This window comes from Stegostoma tigrinum, chromosome 24 (assembly GCF_030684315.1).
Source record: "Stegostoma tigrinum isolate sSteTig4 chromosome 24, sSteTig4.hap1, whole genome shotgun sequence".
In the NCBI taxonomy this organism is placed as follows: domain Eukaryota; kingdom Metazoa; phylum Chordata; class Chondrichthyes; order Orectolobiformes; family Stegostomatidae; genus Stegostoma; species Stegostoma tigrinum.
The window spans coordinates 15,530,924-15,544,376 of NC_081377.1; the positions used below are offsets into that span (position 1 = coordinate 15,530,924).

The following is a 13,453-nucleotide window of genomic DNA, read 5'->3' on the forward strand; positions in this document are numbered from 1 at the left end:
GTGATTTGAGGATGCTGCTTGACCCCACTCACTATCAAATGCTACCTTGGTTTCAAAGGCATTCACCCTCCACTCTGAGTTTCAGCTCATTTATCCATGGTTGGGCTAAGACTAACACAGTTAAGAGCTGAAGGTCCCTGGAGAACCCAAATTCAGTGTCAGTGAGCATGAATGTTGTGAAGGCATCAGGGGCCTTGGCTGCCAGTTTACCAACCAGCAAGAGTCCTGAATCCTCTTTTTCTCTAAACTTCACTTCATCATGTACCTCTCAGACATTTGAGAGTGATGGACACTCAGTAGGATTAAAGACTCAACAGACAACATTTCTGTTCCCAGTTAGATACTGGCAGCCCTATTGAATACCAACACCACTGGGGAGGTGGTAGCTACAGTCGGTACACCATATACCCGAGACTTTGAACTATTGCCGCGTACTCAGGCAAGGTGTCAGTGATGTGTGATGTCATTGTAGGGTTGGGGCATTAGGAAGGCGGAGGGGTAAGGGAGTCGGCAACAAATTTTGAAGGGGGTCTCCCCTTGCTTTCTCAAAGCTGGGTATCTCATTCAGGTACTGAGTGCCACTGGATTACGGTGGTGCTGGCATAAGACTAAAATACAGGAGCAGAATTAGGCCATTCAGGCTATCAAGTCTGCTCTACCATTTGATCATGGCTGACATTATTCTCGAGCCCATTCACCTGCCTTCTCCCTGTAACCATTGATCGCCATACTAATCAAGCACCTATCTATCTCTTGTCTTAAATGTGCTCAATGACTTGGCCTCACAGATTCCCTACCCTCAGGATGAAGGAATTCTTCCTTATCTCAGTACTGAAAGGTCATCCCTTCATTTTAAGGCTGTGCCATCAAAGCCCAGTCTCTCCTACTAGCAAATCACCTTTTCCACATTCACGGTATCAAGGCCTCTCATAATTCTGTAAGTTTCAATCACATTCCCCTCATCCTTCTAAACTCCACTGAGTATAGACTCAGAGACCTTGTTTTATAACAAGCTGTTCATTCCCAGGATTATTCTTGTAAACCTCCTCCTGATCCCCTCCAACACTAGCATGTCCTTCCTTAGACACAGGACCCAAAACTGTTCACAATATTCCAAATGTGGCCTGGCCAGAGATATGTGCTATCTTGGTGGGACTTCTTAGCTGTTGTATTCTAGTCCTCATGAAATTAATTCTAAATTGTATTTGCTTTCCTAACTTTCAACGGAACTTGCATATTTACCTTAGGAAAATCCTGAACCAGGAGTCCTAAGTCCCTTTTGTGATTCAGATTTCCTAAGCTTCCCCATTTAGAAAATAGTCTGTGCCTCACTTCTTCCTGACAAAGTATGTAACCTCATACTTTCCTACATTATATTGCATGTGCCACTCCTTTGTCCATATTTCTAGCCTGTCCAAGTCCTTCTGCAGCCTCCTTGCTTTCTCAACACTACCTGCCGCTCCACCTATCTTTGTGTCATCCACAACCTTAGTAATAATGCCCTCAGTTCCGTTGAACAGATTGTTATTATATAACATCAATAGTTGTGGTCCAAACACTGACCTCTGAAGAACTCCCACTAGTCATCAGCCACCACCCTATAAAAGACTCCTCTGTACCTACTCTTTGCCATCTCTCAGTCAGCCAGTCCTCTATCTATGCCAGTACTTTGTCTTTAATACCATTGAGTCTTATTTTGCAGCCTCCTGTGCAACACCTTATCAAAAGCCTTCTGGAAATCCAATCGATCACATGGACTATAAAACCTTACCAATGACTGAAGTCAGGCTAACCCGCCCATATTTTGCTGTCTTCTATTTGCGGTTAATATTGCGGCAAAAAAATCAGTTGTGAGTCTGTGGGGTTTCAGTAAGCAAATACTTTATTCAAGCATATGTGAGGAAGCAGGTCTTCATCGTCCGAGACACTGACTCAACTTTAGAACTTTGTATCACACACTTAAGAATGCTCAAGTTCCTGTTCTCTTGCAGCTCTTGTTCATGACTCATTGGCTTTGAGTTATTTTCTGGGACTTTCTAATTCACACTTAGTGAAAACAGATAACATAGTATTGCTTTCCTGTAGTATCTACCTATACTACCAAAGGGCTTGAGTTAGAGGTGGAGCAGGAAAGCCATCTGTGGTATTCCCACCGTGAACTTTATTGAGGGAGAGGCAGGAAGTTGGTGACATACCCACCCCACAGGCTCATTTAAATCTCCCTTACCATTGGGAAGGGCAAAGGCTTCTGCCCAGTGTTGGACGATGAACTGTAATCAGGTTATTTTTGTCTAATTCATTCATGGGACATGATTGTCGCTGGCTGGCCAGCATTTATTGCACATCCTTAGTTTGCACTGAAAAGGTGATGGTGAACTGTCACCCTGAAGCGACACAGTCCATGTGTATTTTAAAACATATAATGAAAGAAGTTTCATAAATATTTGTAACCAATGAATGATTTTCAGTCTTTTGTAGCTTGCAATTAGTATTGTTGCATTTAAACTAATTCTTGTATATCCTTTTGAAAATTGAAGTCACCTGATATTTGCCTTCAATTCTTTTCAGTAATTTTGCTCCAGAATGCTCAACTGTGAGACTTAATGAAAATTATCTTTAAATAACAGAAACTGATGAAAGTGTACAGTAACTTTTCACCAACTTCCTTTCAGCATATGAGTTGCATGAATGTCCCGATCCACGGCCGTTTGCCAATGGCATTGTCACAGAATCTGGTTACAATGTTGGACAGTCCATTTCATTTGAGTGTTTGCCAGGCTATGAACTTATCGGCCATTCTGTTCTAATCTGCCAGCATGGAATTGACAGAAACTGGGATCACCCTGTACCAAGATGTGAAGGTATAATTCATGCTTTTTATGTCATTCATTAGCAACTGAATGGAGAATAAGCAGTAGCTTCTATTTTACATTTGACGCAGGGAGTCATATAGTTCATTCAGTCTATTTTTCAAGGTGTCTGAGCATATGTTCGAGTATTTTACAGTGAGATCTTTGTTCTTTCTATTACAGAATAATGCATTTTGCTTCAGTTGATTCTATTTTTACCTGAAGCTGGTGAACATGAGGTAGTCATTCGAACATTAAAGCCATTATAGAGCCTGTGTAGTAGCAACTGGCATGCTCTGTGTTAACATCAGGAATTTTGGATAACTAATAACTTTGCTCTTTATGAACTAGAACGTATGTTCTTTTCAATAAAAGATAGTGCACTGTGTAGTGTACAGAGTATCGTATGCAAGGTTATTCCCAAAATCATGTCAGAGGATGCAAATTAGTCCATTACATGTATGCTGGCTCTCCAGGTGAGTATTGTGATTTAATGATTTAATCAGGATTTACTTCCCCATATTCAATGTCAATATGACTCATCAAGGCAGCATGTTGGAAGTCAAATCCCACTATTCCTAAGTTGTCACAAAAGTTAACGCCTTTAAAATAAATACACAGAATTCTCCAATTTACCTCATTTTCAGATACAGATTGATAAAAAGTATGAGCCAGAATGCAGTATTGAACAAGAATTGCTGTTTATTACAAGTAATTAGCCTCTAGCTGCAGGTAAACAATTATTAACCATCAGTGGATGACCCTACAAATTAAAACTCTCCTCTCCTTATAGATACGTATACGCCTGGGCATGTACATGCACCCACACGCACACATACACACAGACTGGAAAATGCAGCTCCTGTGCTGGTGGAGATAAGAACATTCTCTCTCTTTTTTTTCTCAGTCCCAAGTGTTCAGTTAATTGAGAACCAAAGACATAATTGTTAGCAGACAAAAGGCTTTTGTCATCAATAACTGGCCAGTTGTCCATTGACCAATCAATTCTTGTTTCCACCTGCATACAGAACTCCTCAGCTCAAACCCATCTGCAACCATTTAATTACAACTAGTTCAGTCTGCAAATTGTACAATAATTAACATCCAAATCCCAGATGTCCTCCTTTTTCATGGACCACAACTTTCCCCCTCCAGTGATCGAAAATGTCTTCAACTGCACCTCTGCCCTCACATCCCCTCCTCCCCCCAGCAAAAATAAAGACAGAATCCTCCTTGTCCGCACATATCACCCCACCAAACTCTGCATCGAATGTTTCATTCTCTGCCACTTTCACCACCTACAATCTGACTCCATAATCAAAGATATATTTCCCTCCCCACCCCTATTGCCTTTCGTAGGAACCACTCTCTCCACAACTCCCTCATTCACTCCCCACTCCCCACTAACCCCACCATCCTGATACCTTTCCCTGACACCACAGGAAGTGCTACACTTGCCCCTAAATGTCCCCCCTTGCCTCCCTTCAAGGCACCAAACAAACCATCCACATTAAACAGACGTTCACCTGCACATCCGTCAATGTGATCTGTTGCATCCACTGCTCCCGATGTGGCCTCCTCTACGTTGGTGAGACCAAACGCAGGCTTGGAGACCATTTTTTAGAGCATCTGTGCTCTGTTCGCAACAAACAACAACACCTTCCAGTCGTGACCCATTTCAACTCCCCTTCCCACTCCCTGGGTGACATATCCATCCTGGGCTCCTCCAGTGTACACAATGACAGCATCTGCAAACTGGAGGAGAAGCTCCTCATATTCCACCTCGGGACCCTACAACCCAATGGCCTAAATGTGGATTTTACCAGTTTCAAACTCTCCCCACCCCTGGCCTCATCCCTTGACCAACCCTCCCTCTCATTCCCACCTCCTTGATCTGACACAACCTGCCCATCTTTATATATATATGGATAAGTCCTTAATTTATTTGCAAAATGACATTTTTAAATGCCATTAATTTTAATGCATATAGTTTGCTGTGAGTATATAATGAAAACTTTACAAAATTGAGACAAATGAATAAAATGGAAAAAAAAACATTTTTTCATCAGAAATTGTTTATTGTCTTCCGATTTAATGAAGTGTTTCTTTTATTTTCAAGAATTAGAAAATGCCAAGTTACTCATGGCCATTTATCAAATTGCATGACACATAACAATTAATTGATTCTGATATTGCCACCTTCACACGCTGATGCGTTAGTGCTGCATGCAAAAAAAAATCCAAGATGGCTATCACTAATGCATATTAAAATTCCTCTGTTTGCTTTCTAAAACAATTAAAACAGTTATTTATGCTAACCAGGTTTGATGTTCACATTGTCATCCTAAACAGAGTTGTCTTCCTACTTTCAGTTCCCTGTGGAGGCAACATCACCACTTTAAATGGCACCATCTACTCCCCTGGCTATCCAAACGAATACCCAAACTCTCAGGATTGTGCATGGCTTGTGACAGTGCCTGTGGGCTATGGGATTTACGTCAACTTAACTGTGCTGCAAACTGAACCTGGCAATGACTTCATTACTATATGGTATGAATTTCTGTTCCATCATGAATCAAGTCATGTTGCATATTCAATTTTTTTCATGCACACTGATACCTTGTGGCACAGTACACTGTATATTCTGACATCCCAGCAACCCAGAGAACTTTTAGTCGAGTTGAATGTTGACATTACTATGCTGGCAACAAAAAGGAAAACGCTACAAATGATTTGAAGCAGGGTATGATCCACTAGCCACAAGTATGGTGGAAATCAAAAAAGCATACAATGCCAGAAGTGCATGAAACCTCACTGACCATGGACAGGCAGAGAATTCTGTGTTCAAAGCACCAGCTCAAACCTCTTCTCATTCCGAGTGCAGCCACCTATTTGAGACTAATTCCACTTCTCTGGATTTTACAGGCACCCGCCCCCTGCCGCCGACCCCATTGTAATCCTGCAAGGACCACTTACACATCCTCTGACTCCCTGATTTTATGATTATTTTCATGACAGCGTTTTTGTTTTGTTTATGCCATACTGCTTTCCTTCGTGTCATTTAATCGCCATTTTCCTTCCATCCTATTGCAGTCTTTTTATTTTTGTCTTTGTCCTCTTTGCCCCTGGCCTTGCTCCTCTTTAACAGCTGTTTTGTTTGTGACATCTCCTGGCTCATATTAACTTGATTTGACTTGCATCAACTTGAAACGTGACCTCAGCCTTCGCGTCTTAACCGATGTTGCTTGCCCTGCTAAGCTTTCTTCCAATGTTTTTTTTCTATTTCTGGCTATGGCACAGGGCTACAAAGCAGAAAGATGGTGTAATGTGTATTTTAAAGTGGAAATTACGTAATATAATGTCACGCAGGTCCTTAAATTTTGCACTACCCACTTGACCTCAATGGAAGGCGTCCATTTGGAACAAAGACATAATTTATTCATTATACTTTGAACAATAGACAACTTAATAGATTTTGGAAGACTTTTCTCACACTTTTTAACCTTTGGAAGTGTGCATTAGGAGAGAGGAAAAGAGCAGACATTGTCATGAAACATAATATCACAAAATCCAGTGCTAGTAGGAACTGCCGATGCTGGAGAATCTGAGATAACACGGTGTGAAGCTGGATGAACACAGCAGGCCAGGCGGCATCAGAGAGCAGGAAAGTTTGACGTTACGGGTCGAGACCCTTCTTCAGAAACGTCAAACTTTCCTGCTCCTGTGATGCTGCTTGGCCTGCTGTGTTCATCCAGCTCTACACCGTGTTATCACAAAATGCAGTGCATTGATTTAGGAGGTGTTTCACTTGCATCTTTTATTGGTTAATGTGTTAACTGTATCAGGATCACATCAGTGCCTAAATCTTTTACTCAATATTGAAAGTCATACTGACCTTCAGGTGGACACAAAATACACATTGGAGCAGGGTGAGATAAATCTTCTAAGTTTTCTCTCTGTTTCAAAGTCGCCTTCAGTTGCCAAGGTCCAGGCTTCAGATGTTTCTCTGTAAAGCCTCTTTGCTTCAAAATCTCCTCCCTGAAGACGCTTTTGTGCTATCCTCCTATCAACAAAAAGAAGAGGCTCACTGTCAAATTTTGTTTGACAATGCTACTGTGAAGTTATATCATATTTGCTGCAATAAAGGTGCTATATAAGTACAAACTGTTGTTGTGGTAAGTCAGATGACAGTTGAATAGTGAAACAGGCAGACAACTGAGTTCAGTTAAAAATAACTTCAATACTGAAAGAGAAGAACTGAGACTAATTAGAAGGTGTAATGATAGACTCAATTTATCAAAAGCAATGGGTGAATTTGGGCTCAAACTGGATTGCTGAGAAAAATCATGGGATTGAATTCCTTTCTCATCAAACAGTTGGAATTGATCAAAACACAAAAGTTTATCTTGTATTGCTGTGATGTGATAAAACTTCACAGACGAAATGTCAATTTCCTTTTTTTAAATAATTTACTCTGCATGCCCTATTTCTCATAATTCATCTGAAGTTTAATTATGTACTTTCAGGGATGGAGCTCAGCAAAGTGCACCTCAGCTGGGGGTGTTCACTGGAAGCTCAACTAAAGAATCCACATACAGTTCTTCAAACCAGGTTCTTTGCAAGTTCCACAGTGATATGGCAAATGGAGGTCTATTTGTTTTAAACTTTTATGGTGAGTGGTGTCTGTATTTTTCCACTTTTTCTTTCCCATTGAGGGGTGGCACGATTGGTCAGTGGTTAGCACGGCTGCCTCACAGTGCCAGGGACCCGGGTTCAGTTCCAGTCTTAGATGACTGCCTGTGTGGAGTTTGCACATTCTTCCCGTGTCTTTGTGGGTTTCCTCTGGGTGTTCCAGTTTCCTCCCACAGTCCAAACATGTTCAGGCTTAGTAGATTAGCCATGGCAAGTATCGGGTTCGAGGAAATGGGTAGGGGTTGGGTCTAGGTTGGATGCTGTTCAGAGAGATGACTCGATGGGCCAAATGGCTTGTTTCCACATTGTAGGGATTCTATGATTCGATGATTTAGTTCTCAATAGTACAGATCCAAGCTATGTCATTAGCTAATGATTGGAGACTTGTGCTTCAGAGTATTCAGCTGCACCTATGCATTGCCCTTTCCTTTCCTACAACATTCTCGTAGCTTGTTCACTTTTTGCCTTTTTCGCTGTTTGACCCTTGATGGGACTACATGTGTAAAAGACAGCGCTGAAAATCCCAGTTAGTGATAAGGGTAAAGAAACCCTCCTAGATTTAAATGGTGAAAGATCCTTGCTAAATGAAATAACTCTCCTATGATACTGATAAAATTTAAACTATTGAAGGTGACACTGCCTCTTTTAAAAGTGCTATGTTGAAGATGTCAACTTTAAAATGATGTTTGAAAATGGGTTTAGTTTGAGATATTGTCCAATCATTTAGGTAAATGGTTTTTGATGTATTTTGGTTTGCATCCACAAATCTGGTATCACTTCCGCTTTCCATCGATAATAGTTTGAGAGAGCATTTTGATTGTACAATTGCATTAAAGTACAATTTCTGGTAGCAATGTTATGTCATGCATGCCTTTGATATTCTTACATAACACTGTATGCCTGAACTGTAAACTCTGGGCCACACTACATGCTGGCGACATCTCTTGTGTCATGGATAAAATTGGATGCTTGAGCCTAAAATGATTGAATTCCCTTTTCGCAGTTATGTTTTCTATTTAAATTTTGGTGTCGATAAAACACAATTTTGGGAGGAGCTATCAAACTGGAACTGTGAATATTCTGTAAATCTGTAAAAAGCCTGGTATCACCTGAGAGATATTGGCTCTTCAATCAGCAGTACGCCTCAATGAGACGTAATCCACACCTTTTTCTAATCATGTTATCTTTGCAAAATGCAAAGACTTTTTAACGAGGAAAGAAAAATGTTGTAACTAAATAGATTTTATTTAAAGTCCTATCCTAATTCCATTCTGATAGGTGAGTGACACAAATGTGCCCCTAATTGCTCTCAAACCTTAGGGAGTATCCATTGCATCAACATGACATGTCCATTTGTCACTCAACTGGTAAGTTACCCAAGACCCCACTTAGCATAGACCCAAGACCAATTTTGCGTATCGCTACTAGAAACTGCATTTAACACTTCCAAACTCAGTTTTGCTTGGAATTCTCAATGATGCCTACTTTGTTTAAAAAGTGAGAAGAAACATGCAGCAGGTATATCTCACCTCTCTCAAGAGATACTAAATTACTTTCGACCCAATATATGTGCAAGGATATCACACCATGAGCCTGACTGACGGCACTAATTTTGTTGCCAGTGTAATTCTTTGTACACTCAGGTCTATTTTGCAAATATTATCCAATTGTGAAATTACATGTAATGTTGAACACTCTTGAGCTCTGTGAACATGTGATGGTTGCATATGGTCAGTGCCTGCTTATAGGAAACAGCTGACAGGATATCCTGTTTGATATAAAGTGCAAATATGTGTGTCATACAGCCTACATTCATAGCATCACACCAGCATTGAAATTCATATATCGCATTTGGATGATCAACAGAATATCATTTTGATTTGCATATTTTCTTGCACATTTCATGTATGTAAATGTTTGCGAAATTTGATTTCAGTGCTGCATTTAAAAATGCTCTTGCTTGTCTTTATGGACTCCGCCCTGCGCTCAAATTTATCTTTAAAAGTGGAGCAGCCAATTGAGCTCCCCTTCCATGATTTCCTTGTCAAGAAATCAGCCAAGGGCTCTCTAACACTACCTACTGTAAGCCCATTTTGGTCAGTGTACTTCTTGAGATTTCTATGATGATAAATAGGTTTGGAGGCATTTCCTCACCTTGCACCTTGATGCTGAAATGGGTACATTAAAAATGTCCTGTAAAATTGACTGCCCTGATCAGATAATTAACTGTGTATAGCTCAAACTCATAGGTGGGCCTAATGCTGCTGGTCTTTGTCTGAAAATCTTCCTTAGATTACCCTAGAATGTGAAAGAATCTGAAAAAAATCAATCACTAGGCAAAGTTAACTGTTTCATGCTATGATCCTACCGCAGTAGTACAAGTGGTGTTCCTTAATAGAATGCTGTCAGCAAGGCCAACACATGTTCTGCCAGTCACATAGATCTGTCATATGCTATATGAATTTCAATTGTTTCTGCTGTTAGGTATGTAGGCTGTGCATCCCAAAGACTGACGTCAAATTGTGTCAAATAACATATCACTTTGGCTGTTCACAATGAGCATGCTGGTGACCATGTCCAAGCAATTTGTGTTTGCTAAACTCTCAGTGACTGATATTTGTTGTAATTCCAATTGGCAATTTGTGCTGTGTGTTGAAAGAATTGGGCCAATTTAGGATTGTCAGTCCCGCTCTCAGTAAGGCACAGTTGCACAGACTGGAAGCTATATATGTTACACTTTGTCAAATAGCAAGTCGAGGTCGATGTGCAACAAAAATTTGGTCCTTTACAGCCCATTTGGCATGTAATTTCCCTCAACAAACTCAAGGAAATTTTAATTTGATTATCTCATTGTTGAATTCACGATCTGAGCACCATGATCTGTCAGTTTGAACTAATTGCATTAGTTGAGCATGAATATAAAATTGCCATGGAACTGTCATTCTATCACTGCCATGTTTCAAGCCTAAACTGTCCCCAGGTTTGGGGGCCTTGCTAGAAGCTTTCATTTTCTGGCATTTCTCAACTGCCTACATTTTTGTATCACTGAACAGATTTATTGAGTCAGTAAAATAAGAAAGTGAAATGACCATTATTGATGATAATTAACTCTGTTCTTACATCCATTATTAATCCGTTAAACTTATGAATTACATTTTTATCTGTGATTTTTTTTAAAACTAAAATATGCCTTTCATTCACCTTTTGAGTGAAATTGCAACAGCTATCTTCTATCAATTTGTATTTTCTGGGTCTGAAGACTGCAAGGCTGAGCCTCAGTAACAAACCGTTTTCTGACTGAAGCTATCCTTTAATCTCCCTTGACTCTGTTAAAATATAATTGTGTTGGAGATGTCAAATACTTTAAAAGAGAAGCTTTGCCTAAGCAGTATAGCATTTGAAGTATGACTGCTAATTTAATTCAGCATCTCCACTGGGAGAAAAGCTAGAATCTTAAAAGCTGCTTTGAACACTGAGAGTAATAATGTGACTGTAATACACTCCACATCGTGCTCTCATAATGAATTCAGTTCCTACACCATGTGCCATGTCTAAGCTCACCTGTGCAGCATGGAAATTAGCCACTTAATGACAAGTATACAACTCATTATAGATGGTAGGCAAGAGCTTAGTTATGATGAGATAGCCGCTATTATTCTCCCAACTAAAAAGTGGGGTCACAGCTCACCCATAATAATCAGCTTCATTTGTCTTCATCTTTTAACACTTACAACTGTGTTGTTTAGGCCTTACCATTATACAATACTGATGGCGTTTGTTTTGCCTGCTGTTGGTTTAATCGCCAAACTAAGTGAATTTTGTTTAATCTGAAAATGATAATTTAGAATAAAAGATTGTAAAATTGAAGTAATTCATCAGTTAAAACAAAATACATAAAATTGATGGGGTAACACGTCCATTTGATTGGGTGTTTTTGCTCAAATTACTTAAGATGATGATGGTACATTGAAAATGACTGAATGTCACACTGGGTTTGAATATGATTCTTTCATCTTTGGCTCTTAAATATGAAATGGAGTCTGTCTGACAGGTTAAAAGCCCGCTCTTGCTGATGTGTATAACATACCCAAACAAAATGAGTTCAGGCACAATCAATTTAGTTGCTAGAGGGTATGAGCCTGAGCTCAAACTGCTGGTAATTAGCTGCTAACTGGCGACAAATTGGCTGCTTCATTCAGACTGGGCATGATGATGGCAGGTGCAAAAAATGTAAAGATCACACTGGTGCAGTGAGAGGTGCTTTTTCAGGCTTTCTTGAGATGAAGAATTGGGAAATGCGTCAAAGAAAATATAATGATATTTTAACTATTTCTGTGCCTGAACAAACTACTTTTTTTTGCTAATAAAATGTGAGGCTGGATGAACACAGCAGGCCAAGCAGCATCTCAGGAGCACTTTTTTTTGCTTCATTTGAGTACCAAGATTAAAGGTTATTCTTGGAAATGGCCATTCTTTATTTCAGAATGCAAATGAAATTAACAAAGCTTCAAAATAAATAAGCACGTCAGACGAATCTTTGCCACTGTTCATACATATAATAACCAGCTCCTGGCATATCTGCTGTTGCTCCATTGTATGTTAGAGCAAAATATACACATTTGAGATGCCAAAAGCATTGTTACTTCATGTCAAATAATTTAAATGTTATCATTATTGCTACACTTTTGGCTTTTTTCCCCAATGTCTTCACTGGTATAATTCATTGATCTTCTGAGAATTAAATATTGGAGAAAGCAAACAAGAATAGCTTTGGCAAAATGTTGCTAAAATCCTATTCAAACACAGTTGCGTTACAAATTCTTAAACACAAAGATACCAAATATTTTTCAAAATTTACATTTTATAATCTAAACAAAACTCAGATTTTTGCCACGACAGAGAGCCAGAAAATGCTGGATGATGTCAGGAAAATGAAATCCCCCAAACTTGGTATTTCTCACTTTGGAGGGTGAGCACTGTAGTTCACACGTGTGCAGTTCCTGGATGCAACTGGCTATTTACATGATTAGCTACCTCAACGAGAATCAGATTTTGGAATTTCCCATATCAAAAACCCAGCATGTGGACTTTGGACCAGCTAAGAGCAAGTCTGCTCTCGGTTCATTTCAATTGGATAGCCAGGGTACCCTTTTAGAGAACTAAGCTGTCCCTGCAAAAATAAAGTCCCAAGACTCCTTGGGGATAGGTGTCAGAGATCCTTTGGGAGTTGGATGATAGGCATCCTCTGGATGTAGATGTCAGGGATCCTGGGGGGAGGTGGACAGGATGGGGAGGAACCAGTCAGCCACCCTTTGAAGCTGTTAACTGTGGAGACAATTTTAACTATAAGGTGTGTAAACTCTTAAAACAGTGCAACTTGTCAAGATCCATCAAGAAATATCAACAAATCTTGAACTGGGGAAATGTCAAAATGTTCATTTATGAACATAAGTGCTTTTGTCAGTAGAATGTGTTCTGCAGTACAGAAATTTCAGTAAAACAACTCTTGTTTTCCCCCAAGTGCATGTTCTCGTGGTATTCAAGTTGTCATAGAAGGTGAGGGAGAAAGGGTGTGCGGAAGGAGGCACTAAGTTGGTGTAGAGAAAAAAGAGCCAAAGCGATTGGGTAAAGGGTGTTTCCTTGCATGGGATGAAGCTAAGGCAGTGTGTGAGAGGGCATTGAGAGGGCTGGAGGAACGTTGTATATTTATCCTCTTCAGGAAATATTAGGAACAACGAGTCCCAAATTCCAACTATGTGTTCAACAGCAAGATGAGATTTTCACTAATGAGCAGCAAGGGGGCTATTTGCATTAATTAGCATCTATTAACATCCTCATTGTTATGCAATCTCGTCTTATTGATATGCAGTTTCCCATTCTCCCACCTGCCTTATAGAAACTAGACAACACCT

At 39.9% G+C, this 13,453-nt stretch overlaps 1 protein-coding gene across 1 annotated transcript in view; it reads left to right on the plus strand.

Annotated features, from left to right (window-relative positions):
• Positions 1-13,453, plus strand: part of csmd2 (CUB and Sushi multiple domains 2) — a 1,700,996-nt gene that overhangs the window by 1,500,420 nt on the left and 187,123 nt on the right. The window contains exons 42-44 of the mRNA XM_048558072.2: positions 2,673-2,861; positions 5,222-5,399; positions 7,376-7,521. Of these exons, the coding sequence (XP_048414029.2) occupies positions 2,673-2,861; positions 5,222-5,399; positions 7,376-7,521 (513 nt within the window). The remainder of the gene's footprint in view (positions 1-2,672; positions 2,862-5,221; positions 5,400-7,375; positions 7,522-13,453) is intronic.